The following is an 18,695-nucleotide window of genomic DNA, read 5'->3' as shown; positions in this document are numbered from 1 at the left end:
CTGAGGCTTCAAGGTCGCACCTTCACTCTGCCATCTCAGACACTATGGGGAGATCTGTGACCCCCTCGTAGGAGGCTGAGTTAGACAGACAACAAAATTGAGACAGCAAAATTGGCCAAAGATATTCCATTCCATATATCTACGTAAGCTCAGAGGAAGGTTAGAGATCACAGAAGACAACTTCCTTCCTTCTTCTTCTTCCCTTCTCTTCCGTCCATGGCCGGCGTCCAGGGAGGACTCTGTTCATGCATCACCGTCGACCCTTAGGCTCGAGATCTCCTGACCCCCATAACTCTCTGCACTTTCTCCAGCAGCAGCTCTGGGATTCCTTGGGACTCCTCCCAGTTCAGGGAAGTGCTGTGGGAGTTGCTGGGGGTGGGGGGAGGCGAAAGGCTTTTGCCCATACCTGAATATATCTGTATATAATTGTATATATTTTCTTGTATCATTCATTAGTGTTTTAATTAAAGCTGTGTAGTTTAGTTTTCAATCCAGCCAAGTCTCTCTCTTTTTCTCTCTCTCCTTCCCTACCTGGGTTGGGGGGGGAGGGGATCGAGAGCACTGTTGTCGGACCTGAGTCAAACGGTGACAATTGTCTTGTGAATATTAGAGAAATTAAAAGACTAAATTAAAATCTAAATCATATTAGTGATCTTCTTGGAAACACATATAGGATGCCAATTTCATGTCTTAAGAGTGTGTTCTCATTTCCATATGGATTAAAAAGTGAAAGCCTATCATCTCACCTACAGGGTTTATAGCTAATTATATACACCTTACACTTTACTTCCAACCTCACATAGATTTAGTTAACTTTTTCCCTTCTTATGTTTCAATATTCAAGATAATTCCTTAGGCCTTACTTTCAATGTAATTACTGGGGGGAAAAAATAGTTGTCTTTTCAAATTAGCCACTTTCCTACCTGATTAAGTTTCTTCCATAGATTGAGAACTGGGGAAAGTTCAGTAGACCATATTTCTCTGTCAAATTTGCAGCCAGCACTTACTGACCTGCTCAGGATCCGAAGCTGTGAAATGACCTGGGTGAAGAGAATACAAATGCAGATCTTGAAGAAATATTAACAAGCTTCTTTTAGTACAAGAACCATACAATAGCAAATACTCTCTGATTCATCCGTGGACTATACTTTTCTGCATACTTAATTACTAACCATGATCTACTCAAACACAAGCAATACCAATATTCAAATATAGAACATATTTGAGCCTCATTCCTACTAAGACCAAAACAAATAAACAAACAAAATCTATTTTTTGTTATCACAGTAATTTGTTCAACTATAATTTAAAATGAATGACGTGTACAATTAATTCAAAAGCCTCTTTTCCACAAAATCTACAGACAAAACTCAAGCTCAGCCTTTAACTAGGCTCAATGTGTAAATTAAAAAAAACAAAACAAAAAAACCCAAAAAACCTGAATATGGTACTAAATACATACAGTACCTATCAGGCATCAAAACTCCAAGAAAATTATAAACAATTCACTCTGATTTTCCTATTTAAATGCATATTTATTAGTTTAAAAAAATAAAGCAACAATTAAAATAACTGCAAAAATTTCAGCAAGAAGAGGTGCTTGCAGTTCATCAGGTCCAACTGCATTTTTTTGTAAGTAACCCTGGTGGCTCCACATATAAACTGATAATATATTTATAAAGAAAAAATACTGAAATTAAAATTTTTCAGTCATATTGCAGCCTATCCCTTAAACTGTACATAAACCTCCTGGTATTTTTAGGTATTTTAGCTAAATTTTAGTTATGTATCATAATGCGGTTTTTGCAAGACATGTTCTAGAATAACTTACTAATTCTCTGCTCTTGCTTAACTTCCAAGAATTAAACTTGGGAATTAAAAATGCATTAATCATTCATAAGGACTAGACTACATAGTTCTTAGAATGAGGCAGGAAGTCAAGCTGTTTCTGCTGGATTTTAGCTTACTTTCTGTTCATGGAAGATGTGCAATGATGTAGTGTTTTCTTTTTTATTTTCGTTCACTGAAGCATATGTTTAATATTAAAAAAAAAATTCCTCAAAACACAAGATCAGCCCTTTCTGATATGCAGGAAGCAAGCATGACAAGCAAGCCAGAGAACAAGGATGGCCAAAGATCAATATGGATGAAGAGGAAGCTACTGATCTCAAATGTAAAAAGGTAATGCACAGAAGATGGGTGCAAGGATGGACTATTCAGCAGGCCTGAACTATCTGGCAGGAATATAAAGACATTGCTCAGTGTGTTAGGATGGAGTGAGGAAAGTCAAGTCTCAGCTGGACTTTAAACTAGCAAAGGATGTGAAGGCCTAGATGAAGGGTTTCTGCAAGTATTCTGGTAGAAAAAGGAGTGGGGGTGTGTCCTGGTTTGAGCCAGGATGAAGCCAATTTTTCTTTTTACTGATTTTTTTTTTCCTTCAGTAAGCTTTCTTTTAACTAGCAAGAGTGTGTTCTGCTTGGCTGATAAGACAGAGGAATGTTTTTCTAACTACTGAGGCTTCAAGGCCGCACCTGCACTCTGCCGGCTCAGACACTATGGGGAGATCTGTGACCCCCTCGTAGGAGGCTGAGTTAGACAGACAGCAAAATTGGCCAAAGATATTCCATTCCATATATCTACGTAAGCTCAGAGGAAGGTTAGAGATCACAGAAGACAACTTCCTTCCTTCTTCTTCTTCCCTTCTCTTCCGTCCATGGCCGGCGTCCAGGGAGGACTCTGTTCATGCATCACCGTCGACCCTTAGGCTCGAGATCTCCTGACCCCCATAACTCTCTGCACTTTCTCCAGCAGCAGCTCTGGGATTCCTTGGGACTCCTCCCAGTTCAGGGAAGTGCTGTGGGAGTTGCTGGGGTGGGGGGAGGCAAGAGGCTTTTGCCTATACCTGAATATATCTGTATATAATTGTATATATTTTCTTGTATCTTTCATTAGTGTTTTAATTAAAGCTGTGTAGTTTAGTTTTCAATCCAGCCAAGTCTCTCTTTTTCTCTCTCTCCTTCCCTACCTGGGTGGGAGGGGGAGGGGATCGAGAGCATTGTTGTCGGACCTGAGTCAAACGGTGACAGGGTGGGAAACAAGCCAGTACTCAGTATAGCTTCTCTTATGGAAAATACCATTTCATCCTCTCATTCTCTTAACTTGATTTAAAACTAATAATTATTTGTGTGCTCAAGCTATTGTGGATAGCATAAAAGATTCTTGTTTAATTTAGCAAAAAATTATTTTCTCTGATTAATGTTTTGATTATAGTATCTTTATCATTCCTGTTACGCTTCCTCCTTTTCACTCTGCACATATGCAAATGTTCTGACAAGCCATACAGATAATAAACACACATTTGTGCCTTCCAGATATCATTCTTTTAGCTATAGTTCTGGCTCTTATAATTTGTTTTTTGGATAGCTGTCTGCCATCATTTGCAAAGAAATAAACCAACTCTATCAAACTTACTTTACCTGCCAATTTAGTATGCAGTGCTTCATATAAACTTGCATAGCTATACTATAAAGCTGCAAAAACGTTTATATTATTGCTTTGTGATTATAGGGGATTGAAAAATACTAAGAATTGTATAATTCTTTAAATGCCCTCATAGGTATAAACACTTAGCTCCATATGCTGAAATGAATTTTAGAAGTAGTGACTACAAGTAATTGAAGTGTTTTCTAACTCTAGCACATGGAGTAGTTTATAATTTTCTAATAATAGGATTTGTCAACATAGTTTAAATAGGAGATACACTATCCATTATCATAGAATCATAGAACAGCTTAAGTTGGAAGGGACCATTAAAGATTCTCTAGTTCCAAGCCCCCTGCATGGGCAGTGACACCTCCTGCTAGATCAGGTTGCTCAGAGCCCCTTCCATCCTGGCCTTGAGCACTTCCAGGGATGGGGCATCCACAGCTTCCCTGGACAACCTATGCCATGTCTCTCCACCCTCACACTAAAGAATTTATTCCTAATGTTTAAATTTCCCTAAATTTCCTAAATTCCCCCTCTTCCAGTTTTGATCCAATACCTCTTGTTCTCTCACTACAAGCCCTTGTAAAAGTCCCTCTTCAGCTTTCCTACAGGCCCCCTTCAGGTACTGGAAGGCCACTATAAGGTCTCTCCATGGCCTTCTCTTCTCCAGGTTGAACAGTTCCAAGTCTTTCAGCCTGCCTTCATAGAACAGGTGCTCCAGCCCTCTGATCATCTTCACGGCCCTTCTTTGGACTTTCTCCATGAGCTCCATGTTCTTCCTGTGTTGGAGGCTCTGGAATTGGACACAGTACCCCAGGTGGGGTCTCATGAGAGCCAAGAAAATATTTGTTCTTCAGTTCTTTTGCTTTGTGTGTTTTATCAAAATAGCTAAAAAATATTGGGATGTGATTATCAAAAGTTAAGCACTTAAATTAGAAGTATTGAATCAACTTGTAACTGAGTGGTCTAGAGTGATGTAGCATACTATGATCTTATCAAATAGTCATGGAAATTCTTTAACTCCTTCCATTTCAACCTATTTATTCTCTTAAGTGTAACAGGCACAATGGTAGAGTACCTTACTACTACAGTTGCCGTGACAACACACTGTTTTCAATTGCCTGTAATTTAAAAAAAAATAACGGGTTGGGCTGAAACTTTGTGCATTGGTGGCTCTTTCAGCCTGAACACTTTTAAAAAATTTTAGCCTAGAATACTCACTCATTTTCCAGAAACAGAGGAAAATATATTTCAGTCATGTCAAAATACTCAGGTTGACCTAGTCTTTGAACTGTTTTAGCATTCCAAACTCTTGCTAAGGGATCATGAATTTGATAGATAATTTTTATATCCATGAGATCTGTCCAAAATTAGGACAGAATTAGAGATTGTAAAACAGTAACTCATATTACTGATTAATTAGGATGACAAGTTTGATTTTAGAACTTGAATGGCATGACTATTTTATTGTCACAAATTGCAGTTAAGTGTCTTACAGTGCTGACCAGTTTATGCTACTTCAGCTACAGACTGAAAAAGATTTGCTCAGTACTCTCAAATCAGCCTCTTTCTGAACATTATGCAAGTGAAAAGGGAATTTATTTTTTTTATAGGACCATAGGATAATTAGGGTAGAAAGGACCTCAGAAGGTCTTCAGTTTAGCCTCCTGCTTGAAGGATGATGCACTCTGAAACCAGGGTGCCCAGGGCTTTATCCAGCCTGGTCTCAAAAGTACCAAGTACAGAGATTGCACAACCTCCCTGGAAAACCTGTTCCACTGCTTTACTGTCCTAATGTTGAAAAGGTTTCCCCTAATATCCAATCTGGACCTTTCCTATTTGAGTTTATGTCCTGTAAAAGCAAAAGAGTCAAGTGTATGGATTGGGACAAGAATGTGTTAAGATTGGGGATGACCTGAATAAAACCATGAGTGGGATGTATTTCCATATTAGAATTACCAGGTATATCACAAAACTCTCCCAGGTTATGAGATATGTTTGCAGCCATTCCATGAACTGTTTTCACCTCCAGGCAAGAGAAACTAATTTTGAGTTGGAAGAAAAATTATTTAAAAGAAAGAGAAGTATCAGTAATGTATTCCTGAGGCCATATGAAAGACAAAACTGGCTTTGTAAGGCTGCAGGACAGAAATAATCACACAGACTGGATGAGTATCTTCAAGGAGACCTTAATTCAGCTGAAAAAGGGAATATTATTAGAAATCCGTATTTAACAAGATAAAATAACTCTTGGGTTAAGAGGGGGCACTGTACATAGTCTCTTAACTTAAAACCAACATACACAAATTCACTCCACCTACCTTTAGACACTAACTTAAAGCTTACTTAAAACTTCTTGAATTACAAAGATTACCACCTCAGCCTCCCTAGATAATCAACTGAGAGCACTTAAGTGGGCTAATCTGTCATTTGGAAGGCCCTCCTACTGACTACATAGGATAATGAAGTTTCTTACATAGGTATCTCAGATAGATGGGTCTACATTGTGGAAAGTAGAATGAGGATTTTAATTTCCTGGAAACCCTACTTCAAAACTCAAGAATTCAGCTCCTCTTAATGCACTATATAAATGTTACCATCAGATCAACTTGCAACCTACTTCTGATACTTCCTCTAGGATGAGATTAATGGTGGCTTAAACACAGTACTTCTGTGACTACAAAGAGAGACTAGAAGTTTCTAGCACATGTACAGACATGTAGATCTAATGAATAATACCCTTTACACTCTGGTTTGGAAAGGTACCAAGGTATATGCTTATAGTACTAAGGAAACTAAAAATCTAATCATAGCTGTATAATACAGGATACTCAAAATAAGAGTACTTTAACAATACCTAACACTTGAATAATAGAATCCTCACCTTTCTTATCACATCAAATTCTTTTAATATATTATTCACTGAAAGCTCTTACATGTTCTGCTAGTCCAGTCCAAATATACACCTAAATAGTTTCAATAATGGTAAGAATGAAAATTAACCTACCATAAAGCAGGAAAGCAGTACCATCACTGAAAATATGAGAGGGATGGAAAGAAAGATAATCAAAATACAAAAGGAATCACCAATAGTGGTCTGCTTAAAGAGCAGTGAGAAGATTATTCATAACCATAAGTCTTTGTAGAAGCCACCTATTTAAAGTAAGGTCAACTAAACAGAACAGTGTTTAGATGAAAAATTCAATAGAGTAATTTATTTGTGAACAGTGCATCTAATAACTATAAACAGCCCACAGTAACTGCTTCTGAATATTTTCTCCTTTCATAGTAGAAAATTCATACAGTATATGTTTTTTCAGCATTGTCAGCACATGAAAACAGTAATTGCACATACTAATAAAGCTGGGGTAGTTAAATGTAAATTGTCAATATTTATTTACCTAGTTATTAAATTAATTGTGCGTCTCAGCTTTTTAATCTACTGCATACTTTAGGGGTTTCTGTGGATATATCTGCTGTGATATTGAAAAACACATTATAATAAAAACCCTCACATTTTCAGACAACTTAAAAGAGATAATGAACAGAATGAAAAGCAATAAAGAGAATGAATGATCCCATGTGGCTTCATACAGAACTAGCAGAAAGTCATGTTTAACCTAGAAATGAAGAGAAAACTTCAGGGGAAAAAAAAAAAGGAGGAAAAGCAAATATTTTGACTTTTTCTTCCCTGGAACTTAGGTAAAAACAGATTTCTAGGAACACAAAACCTATTTCTGTTCATTATTATGTAAAAAGTGTTGCCTTTGGTAATTCCCAGCTACTGCAAAAACTGCTACTTCACAAATAGATATATGCTTGTGTCTATTATATATTGTAAGTCTTGTAGTTATTTCATAAGCAATACATCCTACAAATAATATAGCATAATCAAATTTTACACACTATATTACAATTTTTAAAAGAAGAAAGTAATAAATTAAAAAAATATATTGTGAAATTCTGCGTCACTGAATTAAAAAAAATTACAAATCTAAGAACAATCATTTCTGAACTAAATATTATTATTGTTCTAAGAAAACTATAAAGAAAAGATCTGCTAGTCAGATAACTGCTATTTTTTGGCAAGATTATGGAAGAGATAAAAGGGTTTTTGTTTTTGTACAAAAAGTTAGCAAAGGCCTCTCAGTAGAGCTATAGACAACCCCAAAGCAGATACTCTACTGCCATCTACCTGTTATAATAGTATGTAGTCTTAGCACAGAAACCACTTCTACGTTTAATCTCTCTCAATAAAACATTATATCCCTTTACACAGCTGTAGAGGACATACTTCTGTTTTTATAAGTCTTTACAGCTCAAAATCACTTCAGTAAATACTGGGAAAGTAGTAATTCAGTGTAATGCAACTAAGTCTTCATTGTGTCTAGAGAGGGAACGCATTTCTGTTTAGGAAGCCTTCTGAGAGAACTACATGCTTCCATACTGTTCCTCAGAGTTTGGCTGCAGACAGCCATGTTGCTCTGAAAGTAGTCTAAGTCAAAGCCACCAATGAGACCCCTCAGACTTTCAGTCTCTCAGTGTCCCTCACCCTCTCTGCAAGAACAGGGTCCATGGAGATACTTTAATGGCTTTCATTACCAAATCATTCATACTGCATGTGGATCAGTAAGAAACTGTATCTCTATGCTTGCTCTTATGTTGTTCCTTCAAGGACACTTCAAAGCTGTGCATTCACTCAATAAGGACATGAAGTAGGACTGGACTCAATACAAAAACATATGCCTTCTTAATCAAAATACATAATAAACAAGAGAAAGACATTGTCACCACCTATATCTTCTATACAAAAGAGGATCATGTATCTTTTGACACCAGGAAAATCCTCTGTAGGGCAGGGATTCAGTGGAGAAGGAAAAGCCAGCAGGATGCTACAGGTGGACAGCACAAGCCCACTGCTGACCTAGTCAGTATTCTAGTTGCACCTTCTCCCAGATAACTAAGGGTCTTACTTTCTAGAGGTGATTTAACTTAATTAATGACACACCTTCACGAAATTTAAGAAAATTTGAAAACTGCAACCTAATCTTAGGAGAGAACAAACTTCCCATAGGCAGAGCACCAATATATTCACATATGGGAATTCATAAGGCTACTTGAAGCACCGCACTGATCCACTGCCGTGGTGAAGAGCTCTGTTTTCTGTTAAAGCACAGCACCATGGCTTCCACTCCATCATGTGGCATAGCACATTTCTTCCACACAGCACCACAGGTACTTAAAAATTACTCCTGATATTTTGAAAATTCTTTTTTAAGTACTCAGATTATACAATTGCATTTGGTAATAATTAATACAGTTTGGTATTACTCCTCAATTTCTGCTAGAGCCTATCAGTCGTGTATTTGTGATGTGGGATGCATTTAATAAATGCCAGTAATTATATGCTCTGCACAGCTGACACAAGGGTTACATAAATGCTACATTATTTTAAGAAAATAGATTTGTGTTCATCCTGACATCTACAGCAATAACATAACAAGTTCAAGGATTATTTCAATTGCATGCTTTTCAATAATGACACCCATGTTACTCTATGTGGCATGATTAGAATTTTGGAGGAGCAGTAGATACAAAATTAGATAGCTCAGTCCTTTTGAATTAGATTTTGAAAGAGAAAATTTAGTTTGTTGACAAACACACAAGAAACTACAGCTACTATTATATTACAATTGCACCTTGAAAAATAACCACAGCACATCCCCACTAGTCTACACATAGCAGAAACAGTGCAGTTAGATGGATGACTGTAATTATCAGGTGGACATACTCACCCTAACTCTACTTTAGCTGACCTGGGTAAGAACAGCTGTGGAGACCTGTGTAATCTCAAGCATGGTCCAACAATCTACGAGTTCCAGGTGTCCTTGTACACCCTCCCCTATATGTGCTGTCTCTGTTGCTGTCATTAGCAAAGTAAAAACCAGCACTCGAACTGTTACAACAATCATACACCTGACTACAGTTTTAGGAAGACAGAGAGTAGTTTTAAACTAAATAAGCAAAATATGTAAGGAATGGTGGGAGGAGGTATAGAATCAGCCAGTGAGCTGCTGAAAATAAGAGTAGGTCAGGAAATAGTTAAACATAAGGAAACCAAGGATAAAATGTTGGTTTTCTAAAGTCAGTGAGATCACTGCAGTTACATTTAACAAGGAAAGATTCCCTTCATGTGACTGGGTTCTTACCTTGTTTACCTTATTATGTTGCCCTAAACTGGTTTCCATTATTATCTTACTATTAATTTTAAATTAACTAGTACTCTTCACAAAAATAAAAAAAAGCTATAAAAAAGATAACTTGTGTTTTCTACAAAATTTCTAAGTGTCAAGCACCAACAGAAGAGCAACAGCAATTATCTTAAATGTATAATACATTTAGCAGCTGCACTGCGGTATGTTGAGTTATTCCTTTTGACTTCTAATGGGAGTGGGAAGTGTCCCTGTCAATGCAGAGGGGTTGGTTCCATATGATCTTTAAGGTCCCTTCCAAACCAAATGATTCTATGATTCCATGATTCATTAAAGAAATTGTTGTTTCTCTTTAAGTAATCACATCTATAAAAAGACTGTATTCAGTATAAGATTTTTGTGTTAGTATAATTTCTGTGGAGTATACAGCTAGGCAACATGCTTTTTGCTTAATTTTTACACGTGGCTTTGTTCAGATATCTTAATCTACTTAAGTTATCCTGATGTAATGTGCATATATAATTTTTGTGTGTTGAGTTTCTGTTAGATCACACTCGAGTTTATTTTTTTTTCTCATTTTTTTTTCAAATTATTCAGCTAACATTCATTATAAGTATGAAATGTCAAGGTAAGAATACATGAAAATAAGCATAACTACAGACAGGTCACTTCTACACACTTTTAAATAATCTCTATAACAATGTGCATTCTACCTCTGTACACATCCAAAGTGAAACTTACAACAGTGACCTGCAAGATAAGATTTTACTGAGTAAGAGAAATAAAACACACAAGCTTTATACTATGTGAAAGAACTGCATCAGCAAACATCAACAAATTTTTCGTGGGAATTACATCTTAAAAGCATCAATAAAATTCATGACAAATCTGCTAGCTTATAAAATTTCAACTCAAATTAAGAGTTACCTTTCAGGCAGAGAAGCCCTTTCAATACCATTATTTGTAACTGTATGTATTTATATTTCAAAATGGATGTGAAAAAGCTGTATTATTAATGATTATATTACTGCAGAAAATTTCTAAAGTGCTGGTTAACAGCCAATATTGCAAATGCAGGCAAGAATTATTATTTTTATATATATATGTGTGTTGAGGAGAGGCATGAGGTAAACTGCAGTTAAGATTTTGGACTTTTGGAAACTTTTGAGTGCACCCTAGTAAGTTTGCAGATGACACTAAGTAATAGGAGCCAGTAGTGTGCCCAGGGGGTCAAGAAGGCCAACAGCATCCTGGCCATCAGAAAAAGTGCAGCCAGCAGGAGTAGGGAAGTGATTCCAAAAGGTGATTCACCTATTTATTTTAGATGTCTACCTAAGAATTACAGAAATTATTCTTTGTAGGTGCTTGTCCTTCTTTACTTACAAAAAATGGGTAAGTAGTTGAGATGAGATGGCTCATGTTCATATGATTCAAGCTAGATGAGACAAATTACACTGGAGCTTCTTTTTTCTTTTAATTTCAGTTGGCTTTGAATCAAGCTTATGTTCAAGAGTATCTGCCAACAGGCCTTGCTACTAGCAAGCAATGCTTTAAATGAGGTTTATCAGGCAGTGATGATTGAAGTTCAAGGAGAAATGAAGGGGCAGAAGGTCAGAAGTAAGCACCTAGGGTATAACATGATGGGAAATGTATTCCTTTCAGTATGTCAAACAGCAAGTCAGTTCTGTTGTTAACAATGCAAAGAAGCATGTTAAAGTTATAGGAATTCTTTGGCTCTTTATGGTGCTTTCATGAATACCAGATGGATTCCACGAAGACATTTTGAGATTAGTTAGATGGGATAGAAATGCAGAATCAAATTTTATCTGAAGAGCTGAGATAAATATCTTAGATTAAAAGAAAAAGGAGTATCTCAAGGAACCATCTTTCTGCAATTACCTTCAGATAATGAAAATAATGCAGGTGCCAACTGGGAGAAGTGAGTGTGGTTCCCATCACTCACTTTGAGAAAAAACAGCCAAAGACAAACATGAAGCTGGGTTTGAGAGAAATGTGTATGGGAAAATTAAATTACTTTGTATCCTCTACTCTGGCACAGAAAATATTAGTAATATTTGGATTATATTTGTGATTATAAAATTTGTCTGAAATAGATTCTTAAAGGTAGAAAAATTTTTGCAATAACTGAACCACCAGAACTGCAGAGTATCACTGGCCTGCTTCAAAAGTAAATAAAATCACAAAGGACAAAATATAGGAGAAGAAATACTCTCAGCTTACTACAGCTTATAAGTATTCACAACTCAACATTTAAAGTTGGTATATAAAATCTACAATTATATTATTTTATAATATTTCATTGAAAATTTGGTAAGAACCTACAGTCATTTGACACTTCAACAATATGAAGTTCAAAGGATTATTTTACACTCATAATGCCCTTAAATCAGTTCAAATATGTGGTGCAATGATCCTTGCTGGATGTCAAACACCCACCAAAGCTGCTCTCCAACTTCCCTGCTCAGTGGGGAAAAGGAGGGAGAAAATAAAACAAAAGATTTGTGGGCTGAGATAAAGATAAGGAGATCACTCAGTAATTATAATCACAGGCAAAACAGACTCAACTTGGGGAAATTTACAACCAATCAAATCAGAGTAGGATAATGAGAAATAAAAATAATCTTGTAAACATTCCCTCCATCCCTCCCTTCTTCCCAGCCTCAACTTCATTCCCAAATTCTCTAACCCCCTCGCCCAAGGCAGCACAGGGGGATGGAGAATAAGGGTTGTGCTCAGTTCAATCGCATATTCTTTCTGCTTCTCCTTCCTCCTCGAGGGAGGACTCTCTACTTTCTTCTCCTACTCCAGCATGGGGTCCCACACACATGAGACAGTAATCCATGAACTTTTCAAAGGAAGTTCCAATTATGCATGCACAATCACCAAGAGGTCTGAAAAGTGGACTGCCAAGGTCAGAGGCTTGCCTTCCATTTCCCATTCCTGGGATGATGGACAGAGAAGAATCAAGATGCTGTACTAGTATGCAGAGAGACTGTAACCTTTACCCTAGCATGGTATGTGTGAGAAAGTGTACTAATTTGTTCATGAAGATATCAAAACCAATGTATTCTTCAACCTTACTGAGACTTACCTGTCTCGTATAATAGTAGTGTCTGTGAATCATCATGAATCTATGTGTAAAATAGTGTTGAATTCCTGATGCAAGATATTATTAAAATTATTATACAGTATATGGTATTTTATACAGAATAGGCATTAGGTAAACAATGTTGGCCATATCTATTATTATTGGTAGTCATATTTGAAGAGCCTTGCATAATTTGCGGGTTATGAATGAAAGTAAACTTGCTAGTTGACTGAATGGCTTTTTCACAAAATGCTTTATCATTGGAAAATGTTTAGATTAACCAGTCAACTCATCATACATAGCCATTAGTTACAGGCTGGGGGTGTTTCCAGGCACAGCCATTCAGCGGGATTTGATGGGATCACACACCGGAAGGTTTGAAAGCTATACTCTCTAGGAGTGCCTGTAATGACCAAGTCTGCTGTGCAAAGGAGGCAGACAAAACAATGGCTCTGCATTTTCACTTCACCTTCCTAAGGTGGTTATTGGCAATAAGCTATATTAATTGCAGGTATGCTAATTTCTGCACAGAACAAGATAGCTCTTACTTCTTTTCCAAGGTGTAAAATACATACACAGGCCTGTCCATTTCAGACTGTAAAAACTCTATTTGCCACATACGATAAATGTTATTTTGACTAAGACACTTCACGTATAGTTCTGTTAAAAATTGTAATAAAGGATGAAATTTGTTTATAGGAATAAATAAAAGAACAGAAATACAGCCCCAAGAATAAGAAAAAAGTAAACTGGTGCCAAGATCCCACTTTGCAAGATGACTGGAGAGAGATCTAAATTACAGACCTTTTTCATCCACAGGAAACCTAAAGTAAACCTCCACATACTGTGACTGCTGTAATCTTTAGTTATAGGTTAGAACAGGAGATTAAACCACCTGAATACAGGCCAATATGCAGGAAAAAACACAGTGTTTATCAGATCAGAAGAAAGAAGAATTACTGTAATCGAGTGGTGAGGATTCTTGCTGAGCATGAGGAAACTTGAGTTGCAGTTGTACAGAAAATCTCTACCTAATGCAAAGCAGAGAGGATGAGCTATGCTGACTCCTGCAGCTGCACTGTCAGCTGTATTCTCTATCTTAACAGCCCTGTTCTGAGCCCTGCAGAGACAACATAGCAAGAGATGTGAGATTATTCATGACCATATTCAACCTAAGGGATGTTGTGTTAAATGCTTGTTGTAACAGTAGGTAAGGCAGAACCGAACAGGCACAGTGGACTCTAGAAAGCTAGCCTCTAAAAATTTACCTAGCTCTACCTACATTAAGCAATTAGGGACAACATCCAGAAAAATAGGTATCCAGACAACATCCCGAAAAATGTTGCTGAAAAGATCATGTTTATTTATTTAGGTAAAATACTTTATTTTATAAAAATGCCTGTTACCAGCAAGCAGGCATGCAGTACTCTCTGTCTTACACTACAGAACATCAAAAGACATAATTTCTAAAAATTCAATTAGGAACTGCCAACAACAAAATACTACAGCTCTTAAATTAGAATCAAAGTACTCTGCTGAAAAAAAAAAAAAAAAAAAAAAAGTGTTTAATATTATAAATATTTGCAAGGTTACAGAAAAGAAGCCTATTTCTTTTTGCTGCTTTAGGTTTACCCAAACATTAGCAATGCAGCAGGTTACAGAAGAGATCTTTGCATGACTGCAAAATGCTGCACTGTACTGCAGCAAATTTCTGCAACAGTGTTCTGCTCTAGCAATACAAACTATCATTCCTATACATGCAAAATAAGTAATACTCATAGAAAGTCTATATAGACTCTACATTTGGGTTATCTAAGTATAACATCTTGCGTAATGAAATCAAGACAGAAAATGACAAGTTTTCTTGTAATAGAGTTACATCAGTTTAACTTCATGGTTTGTAGAATAGATCATAGTGTTACCTGTTTTCATACTTATTTTAAAAATTTTGAACTGTGAAAAGATTGCTAATTACAGCTTACTTAAAATCAATGTATACCTGAATTATTATTTTAAATCTCTAAGTCTAAATATAGGGCTAAAGTTGAAACTGCTGTCAGTTGGTTAACTTCAAAGAATGTTTTAAAAAAAAAACCTCCTTCCCCTAATCCCGAGTTCAATAGTATAGACAATACAATTCTGTCCATGTCTGCATAAGGAAGACATTAGTAAAAATACAGACTGAGAAATTATAATGGTTAGGAGATGAGAAACTATATAGGACAGTAGATGTAAATTATAGAGAATATACCACATACTTAGCACAGAATCAGAAAAGTAGTGAGCATGGTTTTAAATTTCACCTTTCTAGTGTTAGTGACATGGCAACTGAGCTGGTGACAATTTACTTCTCACTGCCTTATTCATTCAGCTTTTCTTGGCTTTAGCTTGGAAATCGATTTATGAGAAAAATTCCTGTTAGACGCAATCATTCAATTTGTGACTGTGAAGCAGGAGGATCACCTAGGGATCTAAGACAGCTGCCAAACTGTCTGAAATTGAATGGAGTAGATTCATAGTTAAGTAGAAACACAATTTCAGAAAAATCTTTCATTTCTGTTACTTCAATTGCCTAAGACTTAATAGAAGTTTCACAGACTATTGGAATGATGAGGAAATCTCCTGAATAACAAAGAAGCATCTCATGGAATTGTAACCACAACAGTCTCATATTTTAAAGATTATAATCCACCATTTATAAATTTTAATCAATGCCATGACAGACCCATTCAACAGAGTGTAAGTCTGCAAGTAAGTGTGTTCATTACCTATTTCCCATCACACAGGAACTCTGAATCTGTTCTGATTTTGTGGAGGTTAACTAAGGACTTGTTTCCCAATACTAGCATTTTTAACAACTGCAGCTCATAAGGAGCTATGTAAGCATAGCTGAACTAAATAAAATAATCATCAGTCTACAGTGTGTCTGACAGAAACAAAAACATTTCAAGTTTATGTTTATGTAAAAGATTTTTAGACAAAAACAAACAGAGCTACATTAAGCTTTGATGCATTTTTTGGCTTTGCAATAGAGGAATTCTTGAGCTCAGCATATTACCCTATGCACCCTCATCGTACTGATTTGTCCTTACATAGCTTTACAATTTAATGTGCTAATAATAAAACAATTTGACAATACAGCTATTGATTTAAACACATGTATCAGTACTATATTTGATATTCAACCAACGCAATCAATACTCAAAGGCTTTTTCTTTTTTTCTTTTTTTTCTTCTTTTTTCTTTTATTTGTTAACAGCTGAAAGGTCTTACACCAATAAAAAGTGTCTGCCTGGAGCCCCTTTTAGGAGAGCATGAGCAAACAATTAGATAACTTTAAAAAAAAATGTAATTCTAAGTCTTTTAATTCAAATTATATGGAACTTCCAATTGATTTTTCCAAGAAAGGTTGGACCAGACAATCCATAAGCAATTAAAAGCTTTGTCCAATACACAAAACAATACATATTGATGATGAAGACATAAAGAGTTCAAATCACTCCATCTTTTCCTTTTTTAAAGTGTCAATAGTTATGAGGAGAACAAGACAGACATTGAATAGCTGCCCTAACTCTGCCATTTAAAGTACTCAGCATAATGGGTAACCCAGGTCACTCACCCAAGCTGAGAGTTCTACATACAAGTCTGGAACAGGTGAAAAATGTTTGATCATTCCTCATTTTTCCAGCACTAAGATAACAGCATGCTCACACATTTAACATACATTCAAATCCGGACCAGACTGCAATTAAATGATTGCTGAGCACTCCTGGCTATGATGTAGCCATCTGCCTTATCTTACAGCTAAAGCAGTAATGGAAATATTTCAAATTAGTGAATTTTTAAACTAACACCTACAAAACCCCTGGAACTTACTTTTAATTATGTTGAGCATTTCGTGATGATACACATAAGTATTATATGCTATTATCCACAAGAACAACTTTTTCTTTCAAAATTTTACATTTTTAATAGCAAAGATAGAACTCTGACTATAGTGAGAATTTCTCTTTCAGAAAAAGCATAAAATGTTACGCATATTTTATCTGTCAATTTATTGTATTAGAATTTGGTGACCTAAACTAAAAACTTAACTTGCTGTGAACAGCAGCTCTAAGAACTATGCCATTGACAGGAGTTATATTAAGAGTGTTAATTGATTTAATGAAACTACTTATATACGTGGTTACTCTTCAACGTGAACTGAATTATATTATTGTAAAATTTTCAATAATTATTTGTTTATATTTTCAACTAAAGATAATTGGTTTTATATTAAAATATTCTACAGGTAGAACTCAATATATTCCAAAAACTCTCAATTTACTCTTTTTTATGAAAGGACATATTTCTGAACAGGTGGTTGGGTTCTCTAGCTTATGCTGGATGCAGAAAAGATTCAGAGATCACCAAAAAATGTAATTTTACCTGGGAACTGATCATACGTTGTGATGAACGAGCAATATTAGCAGGCAGGCCAAAAAAGTCAGGTTTATCATCTTCTGGAAGGCTTTCAATAATACTACGATAATCCTGCATTGGTAGCAAAGAATAAACATAACTGAAGGAGCTTTTTATTCAGTTCTTGAAATTAAGAGTATATGCTGAAAAGAATTTAATTAAGTGTACTGCAAACACAAAGATTAAAAGAAGTATGTAACACATGACATATCCTGGTAATCTTTTTTATAAATGTCTTAATTTTATTTATAAAAAGCTATCTTCTTTTACATAGTGTTTCCACTCTAACAGAGCAAAAAGCAATTCTAATTATATTGATGCTATCAACTGAAGAATACACTGTTTCTGAAAAGTAGTTAAAATACTTCTATTGAAATTCAAAAGTAAATTAATGAGAATATAGAAAAATGAAAAAAAAATAGCACTCAGAATGTGAATTATAGAGTATAATACCTATTTATAAAATGAAGAACACTCTCTTCCTCCCTTCAGTTTAAATCTATGATATCACTTAAAGAAATTTAAATTGTTTAGGTAAAAATATGTTTGCACAATCACTGGAGACGCAGGATAGCATCAGTAGTGGTTATTGTGCAATAGCCATTAGTGATGCTGCTCTTGTACAAAACAGAAAGAGTCCTTTCGGATAAAGGTAGAGCAGTGGTGCTGGATGTCTCTTTTATTGTGGCTTTAAAGGCAAAAATATTGACCATTTCAAAGTCTGGCTGCACCCTGTTGTTTTATATCGTGTGCACTACTGTCCTTCGCTCAGAGGAGTATGTTCCAGGTGCTCACAACTTACTTTGACAAGGAATTTCACTTTAGAGATAACAAAAGCAGCAGACCTCTACACTAAACTCTGAGGGAACACTATTTAGTAAGAGATTTTACTCCAACTAACATAAGTTATCAAAGTTCATTTTACTATTCGTATTCAAGACAAAAGTAATTGTAGGAAAATATTTAAGACAGGAAAGAATCAACTCTCATATAATCATAAGAAATTCAAATATATTAAATTAATTGCAGGCAAGAAAAAAGGTTAATCTATTTGACCATATTATCAACAAGAATATAGACCAGTCTTATTTATTTATTCCTTCCTTCTTTATGATATTAATTTAACACATCTATAGAAAACAACCATTATATTTCAACTAGAAAAACAAACCCAAAAGCTAAACAGTAAGAATCCAGGTAGAGAATGCCAAACTACAGCAAATTATTGTAACTGACATAATTGCATTTATATTAACTCATATTAGAGATGAATGCAAGTGAATCTTTATATTAGTGACAACAACAATGGTATGTGGAAGGATAAGAGATCGGTTCTTTAGACTCTGTTGAATTCCCTCTTGTTTAAACTAAAGGGATATTAAAGAATGATAATCCATATTTCTCTCCAAATAAAATGTCATACACCCA

General features: G+C 35.6%; 1 protein-coding gene across 1 annotated transcript in view; it reads right to left on the bottom strand.

The window, feature by feature from the left end:
- DYNC2H1 (dynein, cytoplasmic 2, heavy chain 1) overlaps positions 1-18,695 on the bottom strand; it is a 157,499-nt gene that overhangs the window by 36,318 nt on the left and 102,486 nt on the right. Inside the window, exons 82-83 of the mRNA XM_009999379.1 lie at positions 17,235-17,339; positions 924-1,040 (exon numbers count right to left, since the gene is read on the bottom strand). Of these exons, the coding sequence (XP_009997681.1) occupies positions 924-1,040; positions 17,235-17,339 (222 nt within the window). The remainder of the gene's footprint in view (positions 1-923; positions 1,041-17,234; positions 17,340-18,695) is intronic.

Source organism: Chaetura pelagica, unplaced genomic scaffold (genome assembly GCF_000747805.2).
Source record: "Chaetura pelagica isolate M959 unplaced genomic scaffold, ChaPel_1.0 scaffold85, whole genome shotgun sequence".
NCBI classification, from domain to species: domain Eukaryota; kingdom Metazoa; phylum Chordata; class Aves; order Apodiformes; family Apodidae; genus Chaetura; species Chaetura pelagica.
The sequence above is the reverse complement of the archived record's forward strand: the minus strand, read 5'-3'. Positions and strand labels throughout refer to the sequence as shown.